This window comes from Clytia hemisphaerica, unplaced genomic scaffold (genome assembly GCF_902728285.1).
Source record: "Clytia hemisphaerica strain Z4C2 unplaced genomic scaffold, Clytia hemisphaerica genome assembly, whole genome shotgun sequence".
In the NCBI taxonomy this organism is placed as follows: domain Eukaryota; kingdom Metazoa; phylum Cnidaria; class Hydrozoa; order Leptothecata; family Clytiidae; genus Clytia; species Clytia hemisphaerica.
In genome coordinates, this window is record NW_027104441.1 from 76,040 (window position 1) to 97,352 (window position 21,313).

The window sequence follows — 21,313 nt, forward strand, 5'->3', positions numbered from 1 at the left end:
CCAAGCTCTATCCGATCTTTTGCAAATGGCGCGAATTCAAAAAAACAAATTTGTGGAGCAAGAGACTAAAAGTCATAATTTTAAAACACAAACAAAGCGAAAACGAAAGTGGTGACACACAGACACACAAAGCACCGCTATTAATATATAGACTACTACAAGGTAAAGTCAAAGTCTGAGTCGAAAAGGTCGAATGTCGAAAAATTGTGAAATTTCCGACATCTCCTTTCGCAGATTTGACGAATAAATATTTTTTGCGAACATAAACTTAGCCTGGATATCCAGGCTGTAAATTATTTCACAGTCTAGTTTAGATATTTTATGTTCTGATTTACAGCCTGGTCTCCCTAGAGCGATTTGCATTCTCTTTAAGAGAATGCAGTCCGCTTGCTTGCGCTCACTTCGCTAAAACCTTAAGGGCCAATCTACACGGTGTTGAGCAATTCTAAAGCAAAAATAGGATAGTCCTCCAGCTGCTAGTGAAGATAGGGCTTTCTGTTACACGAAAACATGAAAAAGAAGAAAACAGAGGCAAGTTCATTTTCCAAGAAAACATGGTTGGTCATGATAATGCATGCAAACTTTTTTATGGACTTTGGTGTAATCTTTGGATGTTTTTAATAGTTTTAGATCTTGTAAGACTGCTTTTTATTAATTTCTGTTTTGCTGCCCTGGGTTGGCTAGGAAACATGGGTTTTCACTTTCATTCTCTAGGCAGACCAAGCTCTATAATTTAAGAACTTTGTATGTTGAAGGTAAATTTTGTTTTTTCTTAAATTTTGAGCTTGGATATCCAGGCTAACATAAACTTTGGCAAATCAAGACATAAAAAGGAAAACCTTTGACACGAAAAATTGATTTATAGGGACAAATACTTTTTGAATTGAATTGCAACTTTTTTATCTTTAACAGGCTAAAAAGTGTCATAAATGTTACATTTTATTTTAAGGAAACATTTTAAAAGATTTTCTATTTTTTCAAGAATTTTTCACGAACATTCGCGAAATAGCCCTTTCAAGAATTTTCACAGGCACTTACTTTCGCGTTAAGGGCTTAGATTTCTGCTTGCGAAAGTTTGTACGCCTTGTATGTCACTAACCCCCCTGAACATCCAAAATTTTTGATATTTGGAGACTACCCTGGGCGTCCGATACCCTCGAGCCCCTCGTACATTTTTTCTCTTTGAAAAGCTCAAAAAATCGGATTTCTCCTCATAGCAGTGTCGCGTTTGAAAATACCGACCTACAGTCACAAGGTCCCAGAAAAAAGGAAAAAACGAAATCGATTAAAACAATTTAAATTAAAATAATTTTCATATTTTACTATAGATAAAATAATATGCAATACAAATAAGTACATTGAAATAAAATTATTTTTTGGTGCTAAAACAAAATTCACCGCGTCACAGACAGAGATGAACAGATGCAATTAATCTAAAGCCTCCCCAAGGCAAGAAGAAAAGCCTTAAAATGTACGACGCAACTATAAAAATAAGTTGAATTTCCTGCGTTAGATAAGAAAGAACTGGCCTCGTTTTCCATCCTACAGAGAGCATCTAGTCAAATTTAGAACGTCATGGTCTAGTTCTTTGGGGGAATTTAAAGTCACAACAGAGAAAGAAATAGTTTATTGACTCCAAAAAAAAATCTGTGACCACGATGAAATCTGCCATGATGATAACTATTCCTACACTTTAAAAAATGATAAAAATGAAAGCTATCATCATCATTGAAAAGATACTAATTTCAATGATTTTGAGGAGATCTATAATTTGGAAAGTGACTGATCTTGAGGCGTATTCTCATATTGAAATTCTGTGACTGGAGCGATGATGGAAAAGCTTTAAAATGCCTAACCACTTCGAATATATACCTTATACCCAAAAAAAAACGCCACTCCTAAAGGGGCATTTATTCAGAGATGATGTTTATTTGAGGGGTTGGGGCGTTCATTAAAAATATTTCCTTAAAGGAGGCTCGTTTAGTCGAGGGGGTGTTTAAAAAAAGGGGGCGTTTAAAGTAAAACGGTAATGAAGACACTGTTTTGGTAAAAACAAAAACTAAAAGTAGATGTTTCGTTGAAATTAAAAACAAAACAGTAAAACAGAGCAGCAGTTTGTACACATTGTTACCAACGAGTAGTTTTTGAGCAATCTTCTATCTCTCATGATTTGAACGATCTGTTGATAAATATTTCATACTAACTTCCCTTGAAGTTTAACATCTCACAATCCGACAGTAATCTACATGCAATAACATCGAGTTTCACTTCATTATAATCGATTTTAAACGATAAAATCTTTCATATCATTCTTGATCTTCTTGAAATGTCTTTTGAATTCGATACCATCACCCTAGAATTTAAAATGAAAGGTCGTAATGAGTGGAAGGAAAAAAATAAAAATTAGAAGATTTGGTTCTTTGTTCTGTGCTCAAGTGCCCTACCCCTACCCCTAAGTATAGTATGTCTGCAACCGCAGTCGGAGGTGACCCTAAGGCTCCTCTTTCGATAGCTACCCAAAGGTAGGGGAGGGCGCATAGAGGCATCAAGTACCATTTTAGAAATCTTCAGTATGACACGGCTGGGGGTTGAACCCGCGAACTTGCGTACAGTAGCCGGATGCTCTATCACTGCACTACGGTCGCTAGCCATCAACTACCTCCCCCTTAAATGCATTGCATTTCAATCGGTAACTTAAATCTTTGTTTATCAATTAATTGCAATCGTTTGACTCAATTTTTTGAAAAGGATTACGCGAGAGATAAAAGCATTATTCTTTTATTCTGGTCACTAAATCTAAAAACCGAATTCAATTGCAGCTAAAGGAAGCCAAAAGAAAACCTTTGTTAGCCTGAATCCAACCATGAGTGACGATTGTCCAGTCTCGATAAAATCTATTTGATAATTCAATGTAGCTTTCCTTCTGTCCAGTGTTGAGACTTTTAGCTAAAATGAAAAAAGAAGAAAATGTTCAAACATGTGAAACCCAACTGTCCTTCTGCGTGGTTTAAATTTTGAATAAAATGCAATTCTTGAGGTCACTTATATATCCCAGGTCAAGGAACCCCACTTCACTGGTGAAATATTCAGAAAAGAGAAAATATCCAGAAAACTCAACCCATGTAAGAAAAAAATCTGACTATAGAATCCTTGCGTATAGATAGTTACTGCCCCAAAACAACCCCCTAATTAAAAATAAGTAATCACAAACAAATGTAAACACTTTTATAGGGGCCCTACCTGATGCGACGTTGGAGTTGTTGTTTTGCAGTGTGGAAATTCTTTCATTAATTCTGTCAGTTTCTTCATACTTTTTTCGATAGTCAATGATAAATTGAATCTTGTTAATCGTTTGGCTATCCATGTGATCGGGTTGGTGCTCTGAAATGGAACATTGACAAAAAACATGCCGATAAATATAATAGGTGACCCGATTTATAAATAAGGAATTATAACATTAACAGTCTATGTATTCAATGCGAATGAAACGTTGCAATTGGATCTCATACATAATTTTCCTAGTGCCACCTCTTTCCCTTATATTTAGCATATGTTTTAGATTCTATAGTTTTAAGAGCCGATTATAAGCCTATTCATGCATAATAGTGCTATAAAGAATAGAAAAAAATGACAGTAAATGCAAATAAAAATTTACTTTTGCTTTTGCTTTCGCAAAGAAAATAATCATATCTGTCAGCATGAATAAACTCTTCTAACTGGCAATAATTGAACGATTGACAGTTTAGAACAAAAATTGTTGGATCACAAAGAAGCATAAAAATCAAATTTCACTGATAATGGCACTTAGATAAGGCCAAAACGTTTGAAAACTTTTACATTCATTTTACATACCTTCAGTGGGATCAACCTATTCATGATATGCACCACTGGAGAGTCTTCTGAGAACTTTTAAAATTTTCCACCCAATACGTCACTTAAACAATTGAAAAAGTGACGTATTGGGTGGAACAAAAACAGAAAAGTTGCATAATTTCGTGAAGTCATTGCAGTGGTGCATATCATAAATATACGAGTTAATTTCAAAATATCTCAAACAGGCTCTTACCTGTGATGAACCAGGAGTAGTAACAATCTGACTGAGCAACATTGCATCGATATTTGCAGGTTGTGACCATGCGATATGATTCTCATCGTTGGCAAACATATTACGGTTGTTATTGTTTTGATTAGAATCCAGTTTAAATTCACTGATGTCGATGGTAGGATCGGGTTGTGAGAGACAGAAACGTTGACCATCGTTCGATCTATAATGATGTGAAATATTCAAATGATTAACAAAATACTTTTCTGAGTCTGTAATAATGCTCATGTAACTTGGTAATTTGCACCTCACGCGTGCGTTTTCAATGTCGGAAATACTAAATATTTTGAAATCTCATAAACAGAGCCAAAAGCTGAGACTTATTTGATATTCAGTAATAAGGTCGACGTCAAAGTAACCGATGTCATTTACCTTGAACTAACTTAATTTTCGCGGATGAGGGATTTCCTGATTTTTCGCGGATTTGGGTACAAATTAAAATTTTTGAAAAGGGTCAAAACATTGAAATAAAATTTTTCCAGGAAAATTAAGATTTTTTTTCAAGTAATAAGAGGGCGTTTTGGAAGAGGGCGAGGAGATATGTATTACAACTATCAAAAGTTGAATTTGAACTTCCATGGTGCGGAGCTAAATTTTCACAACCTATTTGGGAAAAAAGCGGAAGAGAAATTCGGGATAAGAAAATTAAATTGAAAATTAATTAGTTTTAGTTTCTCATGTCAATTTAATTTCAAGCCAGTTGGATTACCCTCTTGCATTGAAAAGCTTTTAACAATACCTCTTCCAAGTTTGTAAATTTGTGAAGAAAATTTTGAGGAAAACGATTTTTTTTGCTAACAAGCATATCGAGGATTTGACCTTTTTCGAGGGTTGCGTGCCCTCATGTAGAAAAAAAAATAAAAAACGATAAAAATAGAAATTTCGCGGATTGCAAAAAAAATTCAAATTTTTCGCTGAAACTAATTTTCGCGGATGGGCCTTTTTCAAATTTCCAATGGGACTTATTTTCGCGGATGATACCCAAATCCGCGAAATCCGCGAAAATTAATCCCCGCGAAAATTTATCCCATTAAAGTACTTAAACGATGTCAAAAACATACCGCATTCTTTTTGGTGTATTGAGGTCAGTATTGGTCATTGAGTTGCGTCGTTTGAGTGAAGGAGAATCAATACAAGGCGAGCAATGAGGACTTTTGTTTAGAGTACTATAAGAGCTGTAAGAAAAAAGAACAAATAATTGTTTATAAGTTAGCCTGCGAGAAGTTCAGCTTTTGATACTAGCCTATCCAAAGAATAAGGATACTAGTTAGGTATGTTAGGCTTTTAACAATAACGGGCTTAAAGTTGGACTTCAATTTCTTTTGACTAGGCTCATAAAGGTTTTTTTTGTAATTAAAATTTTTTGATTTTTTAGAGGCCTATAAAAATAACAAACTTATCATACCGTAGGAACCATTTATCTTTTTTCATCTGTGAAATAGTGCATCTTTTCGATGGGTTAGGATTTAGTAGTTTCTTCAAAAAGCCTGAAAAAGAGTGAATGAATTTAAAGGAAAAAGTTTGTTTAAAATAAATAAACTGTATTAAAAAGAATTGAAATGAAGGTACGCCCAAAGAAAATCTGCAAAGCTTCCTCTTTATATCAACAAAATTATTTTCTATAATAAAATACTTAAACATATTTATATTTCTTTAGATAAGATAAATAAAAGCTCTTACCAAGAGAAAGGGTATCAATTTTAGTCCACGGTGAATTTGTCAGTTTACATTTTAACCAGCTGGAAAATTCAACACATTTTTCACGAGGTTCATCCCAAGGAAGCTCTATGGAGATATATTATAAAGATACATTTCTACACACTGCACTTCATTTTGATTCTCAAATAAAACAATGAGCTATCAAAATTGAAAGAATGTTCGATAAGTATAACTTGGAGTAGTAGAAAAAAAAAAGAAAAAAAAGAGAAATATTCCGAATCTAACTGTAATAAATTATTTCATTCACTATCCTCATGTCAACCAAACCTTCTCTGTTTGGTTGAGAGGGTTTATATTTTGTCAAATTACATAAAAAGTACCTCCAGCTAACATTGCCACAAGGACTATCCCGCATGACCAGATATCCGCTGGCTCTGCTTTATATTCCCTTTGTTTCAAAACCTGAGAAAAAAAATTTAGAAGTTAATAAAATTTAGACAGTCCTTCGATTGTTTTCACAGGGTCTACCACCGGCCGACTCAGCTATCTATGAACTGAATGGAAAATTGGAAGGTCCAGAGATTAGATCTTGGGAAATCCTGGTTTCAGTCGCTGACGCTTTCACCACTCGGCTATGCTATCATACTATTGTTATGATCCAAATTTACAAAACAATCAATTTCTAATAAATAATCCATCATCATAAAACACATCAAAAACTACGGCAATTAGAATAAAAAAATGAAATCACAAATGGCTGCCATCAGGGCATAAGGTCAAATCTCCAAATTAGTGACCACTACAAGAAAAAAAAACAATCTCAAAATTTTAAGCTAGGAAAATAAGAAAAGTCTTAGTTTTCTCAGAAAATAATGTTGAGATCGAATCTTTTGCCTTGATGGAAATTCAGAAATTACACTTTAAGAACGTACCTCTGGGGCCACATAAGGTGGTGTACCACAACATCTTTCCAACATTCGTTCTTTCCCTTTATATTTGAACATTGTTGAAAATCCAAAATCCGTTATCTTCAAGTTACCTTGAAAAATAAATTTAAATCTAATTGTAAACAAGCTTCAAAGGGGAAATATTTAATGCAGCTTTACATGGTTTTACTAGACAGAGAACAAAAATAAAATATAAACAAATACATTTTAGCAGCTATTATTATTGTATTTATTATATATTTTTTGAAATGAAAATAAAAATGCCATACCTTCATTATCTATTAGCAAGTTTTCTGGCTTGATATCTCTGTGTGTGACACCTTTTGAATGGATATATTCCTAAAAAAAAAGATATTACTTTAGGTGTACAAACTTTAGCGAGCAGAAACTTTCGCGAGGACGAAAAATCGTGAAATTCACGACATTTACTTTCGAGAATTTAACGGAAAAATATTTTTCGCGAGCATAAACTTTCGCGAATCAAGACGTAAAATTGACAATTTTCACATGAAAAAATGGCTTAGAGGGACAAATACTCCTTGGATTGGCTTGAAACATCTGTCCTTTGACTATCAGTCTTTTAGCAGGCTAAAAAAATGCCATAAAAGTTACAATTTATTCAAATGTTACAGATTTTCTATTTTGTCAAGAAATTTTCGCGAGCATAAGCTTTCGCGAATGGCCCTTCCTAGAATTTTTTAAGACATTTACTTTCGCGAAAGTTTGTATGCCTAAAGTAACATTATGAAAAAAAAGTCAAGACAACAGTGTTGCGTTAAGAGTAACTCTTTAAAAGGTAAATAAATAAAGGAGATGCTATCCTTTAAACTTTACTTACAAGACCATTTATAAGCTGCTTGAAATATTTTTGTGCTTGGCTAATAGGCATTCCTGTGTCAGGTTCTAGAATAGAAAAAAAGAAGATTATATTTCTATATTACAAGTCACTTCATTCTCCAAGAACAAACAACTCGCCATTCTTCGCCTATTGACACATTCATACTCTCGGGTACCTAATAGCCGGGGGGCCCCGCTAATTAATTTTTCGAAAATTTTCCACCCAGGACATTCTTATTCCAACCCCCCCGCTTATTGATTTTTGGGAAAATTTTTTTTGAAAGTTCCCTCTCTTGCCCTAATTCTGCTGTATCAGCCTCCTTTTCGAACATTTTCCACCCAGGACATTTTTATTCCCACCCCCCCCCCGCTTATTAAATTTTGAGATTTTTTCCAACCCCCCTGCTTATTCCAAACCCCCCTGCTTATTCCAAACCCCCCGGCTATTAGGTACCCGAGAGTATCCCAAATATTGGTATTTTTTAAGTAAATATTAATATTTTTAACATCTTGAAGTTTCATCACGTAATTTTCTTTGAAAGTTTCTTCTATGGAAATCAAAATTGATGCAACGTTACCTATTCGTAAATATGTGATTATTTTTGAAAGGTATTGTAACATTTGAGAGAGGACCCCTAGAGTTATCGGGTATTATGCCTGTTACGCTTGATTTAACGAAGCCGTTGTTTTTCATTCAGATTCTATCAACTCAATGTCTTCTTTTGAATCATAAGCAAAAATTTAAAAAGTATTTTTCCCACAGCCAAAACAGCTGTTTGCTTCCAATGATTAAAAAATGGAATGAAAAGCGTCTACTCTCTATCTTGATTAAAGTTATGGTCTCAGTATGCTAACGTCAGTAAAGAAACTGTATACTCAATTTAGTTTGAATGATATAAACTCTTGAAGGTAGACAAGGGACTAATTTACTACAAAACAAAACAATGTTAAGCTCCGGTTACAACGGAAAATAAAACAGCCGTAATGACGGCCGAAAACTACGGTAATTGTCATTTTTAAATAGAGCACCATCTTTATTGTAGTCAACCTTTCTTAATATATCTAACATAAAATTTAAAATAGTATATTCTAGTAAGTGCAAGCGCAAGCGCAAATGCAAACCAAATCGGAAAATCAAACCGGAAAGATCAGGAAATCGAACGTGACTATCGCACAATTACAAATGAAAAACACTGATTTTAAGAAACTCCTTAACCGGAGTTTAAAAACAGGAAACGAATTTTAACTAAATCATTTAAGATTAAGAAAACAATCTTACCTATTTTGTCAAAAAGCTCTCCCCCTGGAGCATATTCCAGAAACAAAAATATTCTGTCTTTTTCTGTTCTTTGACCATAAAATTTGACTATATTTGTATGCTGTAGCATTCGGTGAATACAAACCTAGTAACATAAAAGATAAATTTTTGTTATACAATTAAAGATCAAATTAGATCAAAACATCAAGAATGATGCATTATGACCCTGCAGGTTTTATCTCGCTTTATTTTTTAAATGACCTTGTCTAGAATTTCATAATTGCTTGAAAATCTAATTCAACAAAAACCTATTTCATTTATGTCTTTTAGATATACGCCTTAAAAAAACAATATAATATTGCGGGCAATCTTCATCCTTTCTGTGTATACCATTTAATAACAATTGGGTTCTAATAAGCGTTTTCTATTGGGCTTGTTGATTTTTTGCTTTGTATATTTATTTCAGTGAAAATATTTTTTTTCTCAAATATTTGTTATACTTAAAACCCTAAAATGTCAGAATTTTTAGCTCTGGAAATTAAATATTCCTAAATGGATGTATTATATACCTCTTTTTTCAAACTGTCTTTGTTTTCAGCTAGTTTATCATAGTTGACTATTTTCACTGCTACTGCTTCCTGAGTTTTGCTATTGATTGCCAATCGAACCCTAAAATAATAATACATTATCAGAATGCACATGTTAGGGGTTGGTCTAAAAAGCAGGATAGCCAATTGACTACCCCTATTGGACTAGGTTATGGAGTACCCCTTTTTCTGCCCAAATATTTGAAGCCTAGTGTTTTGATTTGTTTTAAAATACAATGTTAGAACCTTTTAACATTCATTTAAAGAAATCAGGTTTAAATTTGCTCCATAACTTTAGTTACTGTAGTCATTTTTGTAAAAAGTACTAAAATCTACTTCTGTTTACTGAGTGTGGTCGCCGTGTGGTCGCCATCTTGTCTTCCTTCCTCTCACACTTTGAAAATTACAGACCAGATCATTTATTTGATTAAAAGTACAGAGTATTTTAGGATCCCAAACATTCTAACAGAGACTCAAAAATGAAAATAAGAACAATGGGTGATCCCATAACATTGGATAATTTACCTCACTTATGGTAACTTAGGGATTCACACCTTGTAAGGAAATTACATTTGATAATTACCTTATTGGAACTAATTTTCGCGGGTTTTAATTTTAGCGTTTTTCACGGTTTTTGCGTCAGAATCGCCAAAATTTGATCCTGCGAAAGATTTTGAGAGTTGAAAACCGCGAAAATTAATTCCCGCGAAATACAATTCTTTTCCAATTTCATCAAAAAATTTGAAAAATCCCTAGGAAAATGAAAGAAATTTGTCCAAAAAAGGGCAAAACTGCGAAAATTAAAACCCGCAAAGATTCCAGAATGGAAAAACCGCGAAAATTAAAACCCGCGAAATGCAATTTTTCGGATATTTTTTTTCGACCGCGAAAATTAGTTCCCGCGTAAATTAGTTCCAATAAGGTATATGTAATCAGAAGGTCTGAGTTCAAATAGTGGAGATAGCTCTGACCATGTGTTAAGTTAAATCTTTGAATATCTTCTGAATCATGAGGAATGAGGATTATGATCTAAAAAGTTTTTTATTTTTTACTCTCGTCCGTTAAATACATAGCTACCCCACAACCTAGCCAAATTGGCTACCCAAATTGGGGGTAATCTCAACCTCCATAACACCTCTTTTATTTGTTTCAATCGGTGACCCTAAGGTTTATTTTTTAATTTCTCATCTTTCTCAAAAGAAAGGGGAAATTTGATGCAAGAGTTAGATTGTCAACAAAGTGTTACCGTAAAATTCTTAAAATTTTTGTTTTGAAGAATGCTAAACTATTGGCTTGAAATCGAAATGAAACCACTGGAAACGAAAGTAAAATCAGCCCACACTGCAAATTCCGTAATCTTGATATATCTTTCTGATGTAGGAGTTTTAGTCTATACTGTCCATCCGGTTTGCAGAGTATGATAAGGCTGTACTCAAGGAAAAATTCGGAAATACCCAGTTCCACATTGGAAGAGTGCACCTGATAAATTTTGGTTCCGGACAAGATGCACCTATACCTCAGAAATTGGCCCAAAAGGCAAGAAATTGCTAAAATTAGCTGCACTTGAGGAGAAAATAGTGGACCTCTGCACTTGGGGTTAAAAACCATCTGCACTTGCACAGTTGAACCTCAAATTTTGTACCCGCACACTACTTTTTCTGAGTTGTGCACTTGAGATCTCGAGCAAACGTGCCACACTCTGCAAACTGGCTGTCCATTGTCAGTTAGGCATTTTTAATAGGCGGGATGAGGTGTCTATAGAATTCCTTACGTTTTGCGAACATGAGGCTTCATGCGTAATCCTTTTTTTTAAATTGCATTGATGATAAACCAGACATAATTAATCGAACAGTTCGATGACCGAAGTAATCGAGCTTTGTCGAACTGAATCAAACAAAAAAAGTTTGATTAAATTCTTCAATTAATTTCTTATTTTCCACTTTCAGGCGGAGATAAGTTTTGGCGCTGATTATGTAATCTCTTTTCAAGGATCAATTAAAACTTAGATAACCGTTATTTTTTTAGTCCGGCTCGCAGAGGCCTAGAGAACGGTTTTTGTCAAACCAGACCCCCGCGCTCGATAGGATCGATCATCGGAACAGCTCGATGACGGATCGATATGTGATCGATGGATTACTTATCGATCCGGATAGGAGATCGATGGAAGATTCAGCCATCAAAAAGTCTTGAGTATCGATCCTTCGTTGATCCATTATCGAGCTAGTATTTCAATCGAGTATATCGATTCGTCATCGATCGTTAATCGATTCGTCATCGATCGTTAATCGATTCGTCATCGATCGTTAATCGATTCGTCATCGATCATTAATCGATTTGTCATCGATCATTAATCGATTCGTCATCGATCATTAATCGATTCGTCATCGATCATTAATCGATTCGTCATCGATCATTAATCGAGTATGCATCGATTATAAATCGATTATGCATCGATTATAAATCGAGCTAGGGCTCAGGCGAAATTCCGTAATCTAAACCTTCAAGCAGATGTTGAAAGTTTCCCCGACCTTTTCCCCCAGAGCTTTCTTAGCTTGTCGAAAGAAAATTTCTACATCGGGTGCCAGATAAGTACCGATAAGTAAATCCGGTTTGACGCCATTAGATCGATATGGATCGATTAATCAATATAAAAAAACGGTCGATATTTTGATTGGATCGATAGAGGTGTCGATAGGTAATCGATAGGTGTCGATAGGTAATCGATAGGTGTCGATAGGTAATCGATAGGTGTCGATAGGTAATCGATAGCGAGAAAGATCGATTAATATTAGAGCTCGATTTTTAGAAAGAGTCGATAGGGTCGATTAAGATCGATGATAGATCGATGATAGATCGATAACTAATCATAAGCTTAAAAAAATCTTGAGTATCAATCCTCTATCGATCTCCTATCCGGATCGATAAGTAATCCATCAATCACATATCGATCCGTCATCGAGCCGTTCCGATGATCGATCCTATCGAGCGCGGGGGTCTGGGTCAAATTACTGTTTGATTAAAAAGTCGCCAAAGTTTGATTAAAAGTTACACTTCCTTTTATTAATCAAACTTTATGAATTTATATATTTTGAAGAGTTTGTGAGTATTCAATTAAAGTTCAACAACAAAACTTAGGTGAACATTAATTGGAAAATAAAGTTTGATTATAAACACCGTTTAACAGTGCCATTGCCATTGGTTTTACTAATAATTACGTCTCTTCTTGGATACAGCGCATCACGAAAAAGAAATATACTTACTCTCCATAAGCTCCTTCACCAAGTGTTTCTACAAAGTCCCAGCCTTCAACAAATGGTTCGTACTCAGCCATGGAACAATGAAATCTATTTTCTCTTCTTCAGTTTTAAAATATCAAATAGTGGACAAGTTTTTATTAAACTGTTACTTTTTTTTCTGAAAAAAACACATGCATTTGTTTACGTGCATAATATTTCCCGCGCTTCTTTAGGTAAAAGAGCGGAGGCTAGACACAGATCTCTGTATTTTTTCAACTAGATCTATCGAGAAAAAGGGCGGTAGAAGAAAATGATCTAGTGAGTAGATATATATCAGTGCTAATCTGCGATTTTGTGCAAGGGCTAAAACATTCGAATTCAAGATGGCGTCCGGTAAGTTACTTTCGTTTTCTACCATTTTTTTAAGTTTTTCATCTACAATCCTGTCCATTTTTATTCATTTGCTTTCTTTAATTCTTTAATGTCATTCAATTTGCGATATACATAGGGGAAGTCTTGAAATTCTTTCGCATCAGTGGAGGGAAACTTGCATAGCCATCAAATGACTGACCAATCAAAGCAGCAAAATTTCAAAACAAATGATCTACGCAGCTCCGCTTGCAGCTCTACTCTACCATTTTTGTTTTGATTTCTCGGGTAAGTTATGGCATGTCTTAAAATTACCATAATTTTTAGATCGCATTAGTCGACAGAAAATGACCAAACAAATGACTGATAGCAACTCCAGAAGATTTTTCAAGTTTTAATTTTTTTTTCAAAATCTATCCTATCTTGTAGAGCTTTGGAAAAGAAAGAAAATGAGGGGTCATAGGCCTCCAGAGGATAAGTGGTTGTAAAGATATTCAAATTTTAGTGTCAAAATTTTGACTAAAAATGTCAAAAAAAGGTTAGGAAAATAGCTTGGAAAAATTCGAAAAATGTGTCAAAAAAGAAAAAAAAAGAAATTTTCCAGTCATGCTTCTTAAATTTTGCATATCTCTTTTTCTAGTGTAGCTAGAGACCTCAAATTTGTAGGGAGAATTCTTTGATGGTGTTAAGATATTATCATATAAAAATATTTGTAAAATATTTAGTATATTTATCAAAATAACGAAAGATATATCTTTTTTTGAAAAAAGAAGACATTGCATTGTTTTATTTTTGTTTTTGAAGAAAATAGCTTGGAAAAGGTTGAAATGAGTCAAAAAAGGTGGTAGGACCCATTTTCAAGGGGCCTCTGGAAATGGAGGAACAAAAAGTTATAAGTAAAGAATAAGTTTTTCTGAAAGGAGAAACCCCAAATGAAAAGAAAATCCATTTCGGCAGAAATGTAAACTTTTTTTTGGGACATTCCCATGCTAAAGAAGCAAAAAAGTTAAAAAAACTACATGAAAATGAAAGAACTAGAATTAGCGAATGTGATTTTTGAATTCCTCACCCTTTTTCTGATAAACATACAAAGTTTCAGCCTCCAATTACTTTTTCCTCCGTTTCCAGACACATTTATTCTTCGAAAGTTGCAAATTTCTTTTCTCCCGTCGGCAAACAATTTTCAAAATGTTGCAAAACGTTCGGCATTTTACCAATTTGCCGTCTAGCCCGTGTCCACAGTGTTATATACCGGTGGAAAGCTAAGATCACGGGCTTTCTTTTAGTAAAAACCGGAACGTTTTAGCATACATAGAAGAAAAGTTAGAAGGGTTCAAAGTTCACGGAAAAATGAAACATTTGGTTTGACGTCAACGATAGTTGCGTGACTTCTGGAGTCGCTATGACTGAACATAAAGGGTACTATCATGTAGTTTCTAACCTAATTGTTTTTTCGCTGATTTTCGCGAAAAATCGCAAAAACTGATTATTACGTAATAATCGATGACGTCATAAAAACTAAAAATTGAATTTCTCAAGAATGGTTTATCTAAGTGTCTTCAAACTTACACCAAAGATGTATCTTACTAAAGTCGATCATTTGAAAAAAAAAAATTTCGAAATTTTGATGACGTCAGTAGAAAATAGGATTTTTCGTTTTTTACTAATTTCTGCTGACGTCATCAAAATTTCGAAAATATTTTTTTTTCAAATGATCGACTTTAGTAAGATACATCTTTGGTGAAAGTTTGAAGACAATTAGATAAACCATTCTTGAGAAATTCAATTTTTAGTTTTGATGACGTCATCGATTATTACGTAATAATCAGTTTTTGCGGTTTTTCGCGAAAATCAGCAAAAAAACAATTAGGTTACACATCAGGTAAGAAACTACATCATAGTACCCTTCACGTTCAATCATTTGTTTGGTCATTTTCTGTCGACTAATGCGATCTAAAAATTATGGTAATTTTCAGTTTTTGAGACATGCCATAACTTACCCGAGTTAACTTTGTATTTTAATGACCAGCCAGGCCATTCATTTGAGGGCTATGCATGTTAGCCTCCATTGATGTAAGTTACCCGATCTCACGGTATATATATGTAGAATATTCTGAAAAAATAGGTAATAATGTCACCAAGCTTGCAGATTTTAAAAATATTTTTGGTTTTAAAATCTCAGCTAGCGAAGCCAGCTTTTAAAAAGTCATATTCCACCAGTTGACAAGTTGCAGGTCACACATCATACTGACCTACCAATTTTAGATGTTCTTTTGTGTGAGATAAAAAAATAGGAAAATCAGAAAGATTTTCCTCACAAATCCTAAATTCATAAGAGCTCAAGTTTTTCAATAATTACATGGCTTTTGAATTCGTTTTTTGGCCTTATTTGATGAAAGATCATTTTAGGATTATTTATTTTGAATCCTTCCATTAGTCTATTTTCAACATTTTTAGTTCACTTTTAGGGCCTCAGATTTGGTTCCATTGAAGCTACAGGCCAGTTACAGATTTGAGTCTTTTGCGCTAAATGTCGCCAAATTTGTTTTTGTCCTAATTTGGTAAAAAATCATTTTGTGATTGTTTATTTTGAACTAAATCTTCCCTTTCAGTCTATTTTTAACGATTTTAGTTGACTTTTTAAGCATTCACAGTTGGTTTCATTGTGGCTATAACCCAGTTACAGATTTGGCATCTTTTTCGCAAAATGTCGCCACACGTCTTTTTGGCTTCTGATGATCTTAGAAATTTTAGGAATGGTGCTCTTCAGTTTTATTTTCAAATTCAGGCCGTTTGCAAATATTTTGGTCGATATAAGATCATTCACACACTATGTTCCATTGAAGCTATAGGCAAGTTACAGATTTGGTGTCTTTTTGGATGAAAGTCACCAAATTCTTTTTGGTTTAATTTTATGAAAGATCATTTTGGGATTCTTTATTTTGAATTAAATAATCCATTTTAGTCTATTCTTAACAATTTTAGTTGACTTTCAAACATTCACAGTTTGTTCCATTTAAGCTCTAGCCCAGTTATAGATTTGTTATCTTTTTTACTAAATGTCACCACATGTGTTTTTGGCTTCTGATGATCTTAGAATATTTAAGGATTGGTGCTCTTCAGTTTTATTTTTAAGTTCAGGCCATTTGCAAATATTTTGGTCAATTTAAGATCATTCACACCATGTTCCATTGAAGTTACAGGCAAGTTACAGATTTGGCATTTTCTTGCTAAATGTCGCCACGTGTTTTTTTGGCTTCTGATGATCTTAGAATATATCAGGAATGGTTCACTTCAGTTTTATTTTCAAGTTCAGCCCATATGCAAGTATTTTCGTCCATGCAAGGTCATTCATGTTAGGTTACATTGAATCTATAGGCGAGTTACAGATTGTTCGTCTTTTGTGCTAAATGTCGCTGAATTCGTTTTGGTCTAATTTGGTGAAAGATCATTTTTGGATTCTTTATTTTGAACTAAATATTCCATTTTACTATATTTATAACAATCTCAGTTGACTTTCAAGCATTCACAGTTGGTTCCATTGGAGCTCTAGCCCAGTTACAGAGTTGGCGTCTTTTTGGATAAAAGTTGCCACCTGTGTTTTTGGCTTCTGATTGTCTTAGAATATTTCAGAAATGGTTCTCTTCAGTTTTTTTTTTAGTTCAGGCTATTTGCAAATATTTTGGTCGATTTAAGATCATTAACACCATGTTCCATTGAAGCTAAAGACAAGTTACAGATTTAGCGTCTTTTTGGATGAAAGTTGTTACATGTGTTTTTTGGCTTCTGATGATCTTAGAATATTTCAGGGATTGTTATTTTCAGTTTTATTTTTAAGTTCAGGCCACTTGCAAATATTTTGGTCAATGCAAGATCATTCACAGGCTTGATACAGATTGGGAGTCTTTTGTGCTAAATGACGCCGAATTCATTTTTGGTCTAATTTTGAAAGATTATTTTTGGATTCTTTATTTTAAACTAAATCTTCCATTTTTAGTCTATTTTTAACAAATTTAGTCGACTTTCAAGCATTCACAGTTGGTTCCCTTGAAGTTCTAGCCCAGTTACAGATTTGCCATTTTTTTGGTGGAAAGTCGCCACATTAGTTTTTAGCTTCTGATGATCTTAGAATATTCAAGGATAAGTTCTCTTCAGCTTTTTTTTCAGTTCTGGCCATTTGCAAATGTTTTGGTCGATTTAAGATCATTTACGTTAGGTTACATTGAAGCTCTAGGCGAGTTACAGATTTGGTGCCTTTTGTGCTAAATGTCGCCAAATTCTTTTTGGTTTAATTTTATGAAAGATTATTTTGGGATTCTTTATTTTAAATTAGATAATCCATTTTAGTCTATTCTTAATAATTTCAGTTGACTTTCAAGCATTCACAGTTTGTTCCATTGAAGCTCTAGCCCAGTTATAGATTTGTTATCTTTTTCACAAAATGTCACCACATGTGTTTTTGGCTTCTGATGATCTTAGAATACATAAGGATTGGTGCTCTTCGATTTTATTTTTAAGTTCAGGCTCTTTGCAAATATTTTGGTCGATTTAAGATCATCAACACCATGTTCCATTGAAGCTAAAGGCAAGTTACAGATTTGGCGTCTTTTGTGCTAAATGTAGCCGAATTTGTTTTTTTGCATTAAAGATAATTTTTGGATTGTCTATTTTGAACTAAATCTTCCATTTTAGTCTATTTTTGAACAGTTTTAGATGACTTTTAAGCATTCACAATTGGTTCCATTCAAGCTAAAGCCCAGTTACAGATTTGGCGTCTTTTTTGCTAAAAGTCGCTTCATCTATTTTCGGCTTCTGATGATTTTGGAATACATAAGGATTAATTTTCTTCAAGTTTAATCCTAAGTTCAGGCCATTTGCAACTATTTTGGTCGATTTAAGATCATTCAAACTACTTTCCATTGAAGCTATAGGCAAGTTACAAATTTGGCGTCTTTTGTACTAAATGTCGCCGAATTCCTTTTTTGTCTAATTTTGTGAAAGATAATTTTCGGATTTAGTCTATTTTTAACAGTTTAGATGACTTTTAAGCATTTACAATTAGTTCCATTCAAGCTAAAGCCCAGTTACAGATTTGGCGTCTTTTTTGCTAAAAGTCGCCACATCTGTTTTCGGCTTCTGATGATCTTGGAATACATAAGGATTGGTTTTCTTCAAGTTTAATCTTAAGTTCAGGCCATTTGCAACTATTTTGGTCGATTTAAGATCATTCAAACTACGTTCCATTGAAGCTATAGGCCAGTTACAGATTTGGCGTCTTTTGTGCTAAATGTAGCCGAATTCGTTTTTTTGCCTAATTTGGTGAAAGATCATTTTGGGATTATTTATTTGTAACTAAATCTTTCATTTTAGTCTATTTTTAACAGTTTTAGATGACTTTTAAGCATTCACAATTAGTTCCATTCAAGCTAAAGCCCAGTTACAGATTTGGCGTCTTTTTTGCTAAAAGTTGCCACATTTAATTTCGGCTTCTGGTGATCTTGGAATACACAAGGATTGGTTTTCTTCAAGTTTAATCTTAAGCTCAGGTCATTTGCAACTATTTTGGTCGATTTAAGATCATTCAAACTACGTTCCATTGAAGCTATAGGCAAGTTACAAATTTGGCGTCTTTTGTGCTAAATGTCGCTGAATTCGTTTTTGTTCTAATTTGGTGAAAGTTCATTTTGAGACTATTATTTTGAAGAAAATCTTCCATTTTATTCTATTTTGAACAATTTTAGTTGACTTCAGCATTCACAGTTGGTGCTATTGAAGCTATCTATAGGCCTGTTACAGATTTGGCATCTTTTTTGCTAAAAGTTGCCACATCTGTTTTTGGCTTCTGATAATTTTGGAATTTATAAGGATTTTTTTTTTCAAGTTTATTCTCAAGTTGAAGCCATTTGCCAATATTTTGGTTGATGTAAGATCATTCAAACTACTTTCCATTGAAGCTATAGGCAAGTTACAAATTTTGGCGTCTTTTGTACTAAATGTCGCCGAATTCCTTTTTTGTCTAATTTTGTGAAAGATAATTTTCGGATTGTTTATTTTAAACTAAATTTTCAATTTTATTCTATTTTTAACATTTTTAATAGACTTTTAAGCATTCACAATTAGTTCCATTCAAGCTAAAGCCCAGTTACAGATTTGGCGTCTTTTTTGCTAAAAGTCGCCACATCTGTTTTCGGCTTCTGATGATCTTGGAATACATAAGGATTGGTTTTCTTCAAGTTTAATGTTAAGTTGAGGCCATTTGCAACTATTTTGGTCGATTTAAGATCATTCAAACTACGTTCCATTGAAGCTATAGGCCAGTTACAGATTTGGCGTCTTTTGTAATAAATGTAGCCGAATTCGTTTTTTGCCTAATTTGGTGAAAGATCATTTTGGGAATATTTATTTGTAACTAAATCTTTCATTTTAGTCTATTTTTAACAGTTTTAGATGACTTTTAAGCATTCACAATTAGTTCCATTCAATCTAAAGCCCAGTTACAGATTTGGCGTCTTTTTTGCTAAAAGTCGCCACATCTGTTTTCGGCTTCTGATGATCTTGGAATACATAAGAATTGGTTTTCTTCAAGTTTAATGTTAAGTTGAGGCCATTTGCAACTATTTTGGTCGATTTAAGATCATTCAAACTACGTTCCATTGAAGCTATAGGCCAGTTTCAGATTTGGCGTCTTTAAATTAGCCGAATTCCTAATTTGGTGAAAGATCAAGTCTAATTAGTCTATTTTACAGTTACAAGATTTGGCGCGTCAGATTTTTTGCTAAAAAGTTTGCCACATCTATTTTCGGCTTCTGATGATCTTGGAATACATAAGGATTGGTTTTCTTCAAGTTTAATCTTAAGTTCAGGCCATTTGCAACTATTTTGGTCGATTTAAGATCATTCAAACTACGTTCCATTGAAGCTATAGGCAAGTTACAAATTTGGCGTCTTTTGTGCTAAATGTCGCTGAATTCGTTTTTGTTCTAATTTGGTGAAAGATCATTTTGGGATTATTTATTTTGAAGTAAATCTTCCATTTTAGTCTATTTTTAAACATTTTAGTTGACTTTTAAGCATTTAAAATTGGTTCCATTGAAGCTAAAGCCCAGTTACAGATTTGGCGTCTTTTTTGCTAAAAGTCGCCACATCTGTTTTTGGCTTCTGATAATTTTGGAATTTATAAGGATTTTTTTTTTCAAGTTTAATGTTAAGTTCAGGCCATTTGCAACTATTTTGGTCGATTTAAGATCATTCAAACTACGTTCCATTGAAGCTATAGGCCAGTTACAGATTTGGCGTCTTTTGTGCTAAATGTCGCTGAATTTGTTTTTGTTCTAATTTGGTGAAAGTTCATTTTGAGACTATTATTTTGAAGAAAATCTTCCATTTTATTCTATTTTGAACAATTTTAGTTGACTTCACATTCAACTTTTGCTAAAAGTTGCCACATCTGTTTTTGGCTACTGATAATTTTGGAATTTATAAGGATTTTTTTTGTCAAGTTTATTCTCAAGTTGAAGCCATTTGCCAATATTTTGGTTGATGTAAGATCATTCAAACTACTTTCCATTGAAGCTATAGGCAAGTTACAAATTTTGGCGTCTTTTGTAATAAATGTAGCCGAATTCGTTTTTTGCCTAATTCGGTGAAAGATCATTTTGGGAATATTTATTTGTAACTAAATCTTTAATTTTAGTCTATTTTTAACAGTTTTAGATGACTTTTAAGCATTCACAATTAGTTCCATTCAAGCTAAAGCCCAGTTACAGACTTGGCGTCTTTTTTGCTAAAAGTCGCCACATCTGTTTTCGGCTTCTGATGATCTTGGAATACATAAGAATTGGTTTTCTTCAAGTTTAATGTTAAGTTGAGGCCATTTGCAACTATTTTGGTCGATTTAAGATCATTCAAACTACGTTCCATTGAAGCTATAGGCCAGTTACAGATTTGGCGTCTTTTGTAATAAATATAGCCGAATTCGTTTTTTGCCTAATTTGGTGAAAGATCATTTTGGGAATATTTATTTGTAACTAAATCTTTAATTTTAGTCTATTTTTAACAGTTTTAGATGACTTTTAAGCATTCACAATTAGTTCCATTCAAGCTAAAGCTAAGTTACAGATTTGGCGTCTTTTTTGCTAAAAGTCGCCACATCTATTTTCGGCTTCTGATGATCTTGGAATACATAAGGATTGGTTTTCTTCAAGATTAATCTTAAGTTCAGGCCATTTGCAACTATTTTGGTCGATTTAAGATCATTCAAACTACGTTCCATTGAAGCTATAGGCCAGTTACAGATTTGGCGTCTTTTGTAATAAATG

The 21,313-nt window shown here is 33.6% G+C and overlaps 2 protein-coding genes across 2 annotated transcripts in view; one reads left to right on the top strand and one right to left on the bottom strand.

Moving 5' to 3' along the window:
• Positions 1 to 2,204: 2,204 nt before the first annotated feature.
• On the bottom strand, positions 2,205 to 12,800 carry LOC136820834 (serine/threonine-protein kinase Chk1-like). The gene is made up of 14 exons (XM_067077069.1): positions 12,651 to 12,800; positions 9,373 to 9,472; positions 8,825 to 8,948; positions 7,547 to 7,611; positions 6,978 to 7,047; positions 6,694 to 6,800; positions 6,142 to 6,223; positions 5,783 to 5,887; positions 5,508 to 5,589; positions 5,164 to 5,277; positions 4,067 to 4,265; positions 3,241 to 3,381; positions 2,842 to 2,946; positions 2,205 to 2,353 (listed from the first exon to the last, which is right to left on the bottom strand). The coding sequence occupies exons 1-14, from the start codon at positions 12,719 to 12,721 to the stop codon at positions 2,285 to 2,287; spliced, it is 1,434 nt and encodes a 477-aa protein (XP_066933170.1). The 5' UTR covers positions 12,722 to 12,800; the 3' UTR covers positions 2,205 to 2,284.
• Positions 12,801 to 12,932: 132 nt separating this feature from the next.
• Positions 12,933 to 21,313, top strand: part of LOC136820835 (omega-amidase NIT2-like) — a 63,226-nt gene continuing 54,845 nt past the window's right edge. The window contains exon 1 of the mRNA XM_067077070.1: positions 12,933 to 13,019. Coding sequence (XP_066933171.1) covers positions 13,010 to 13,019 — 10 coding nt within the window. The 5' untranslated portion in view covers positions 12,933 to 13,009. The remainder of the gene's footprint in view (positions 13,020 to 21,313) is intronic.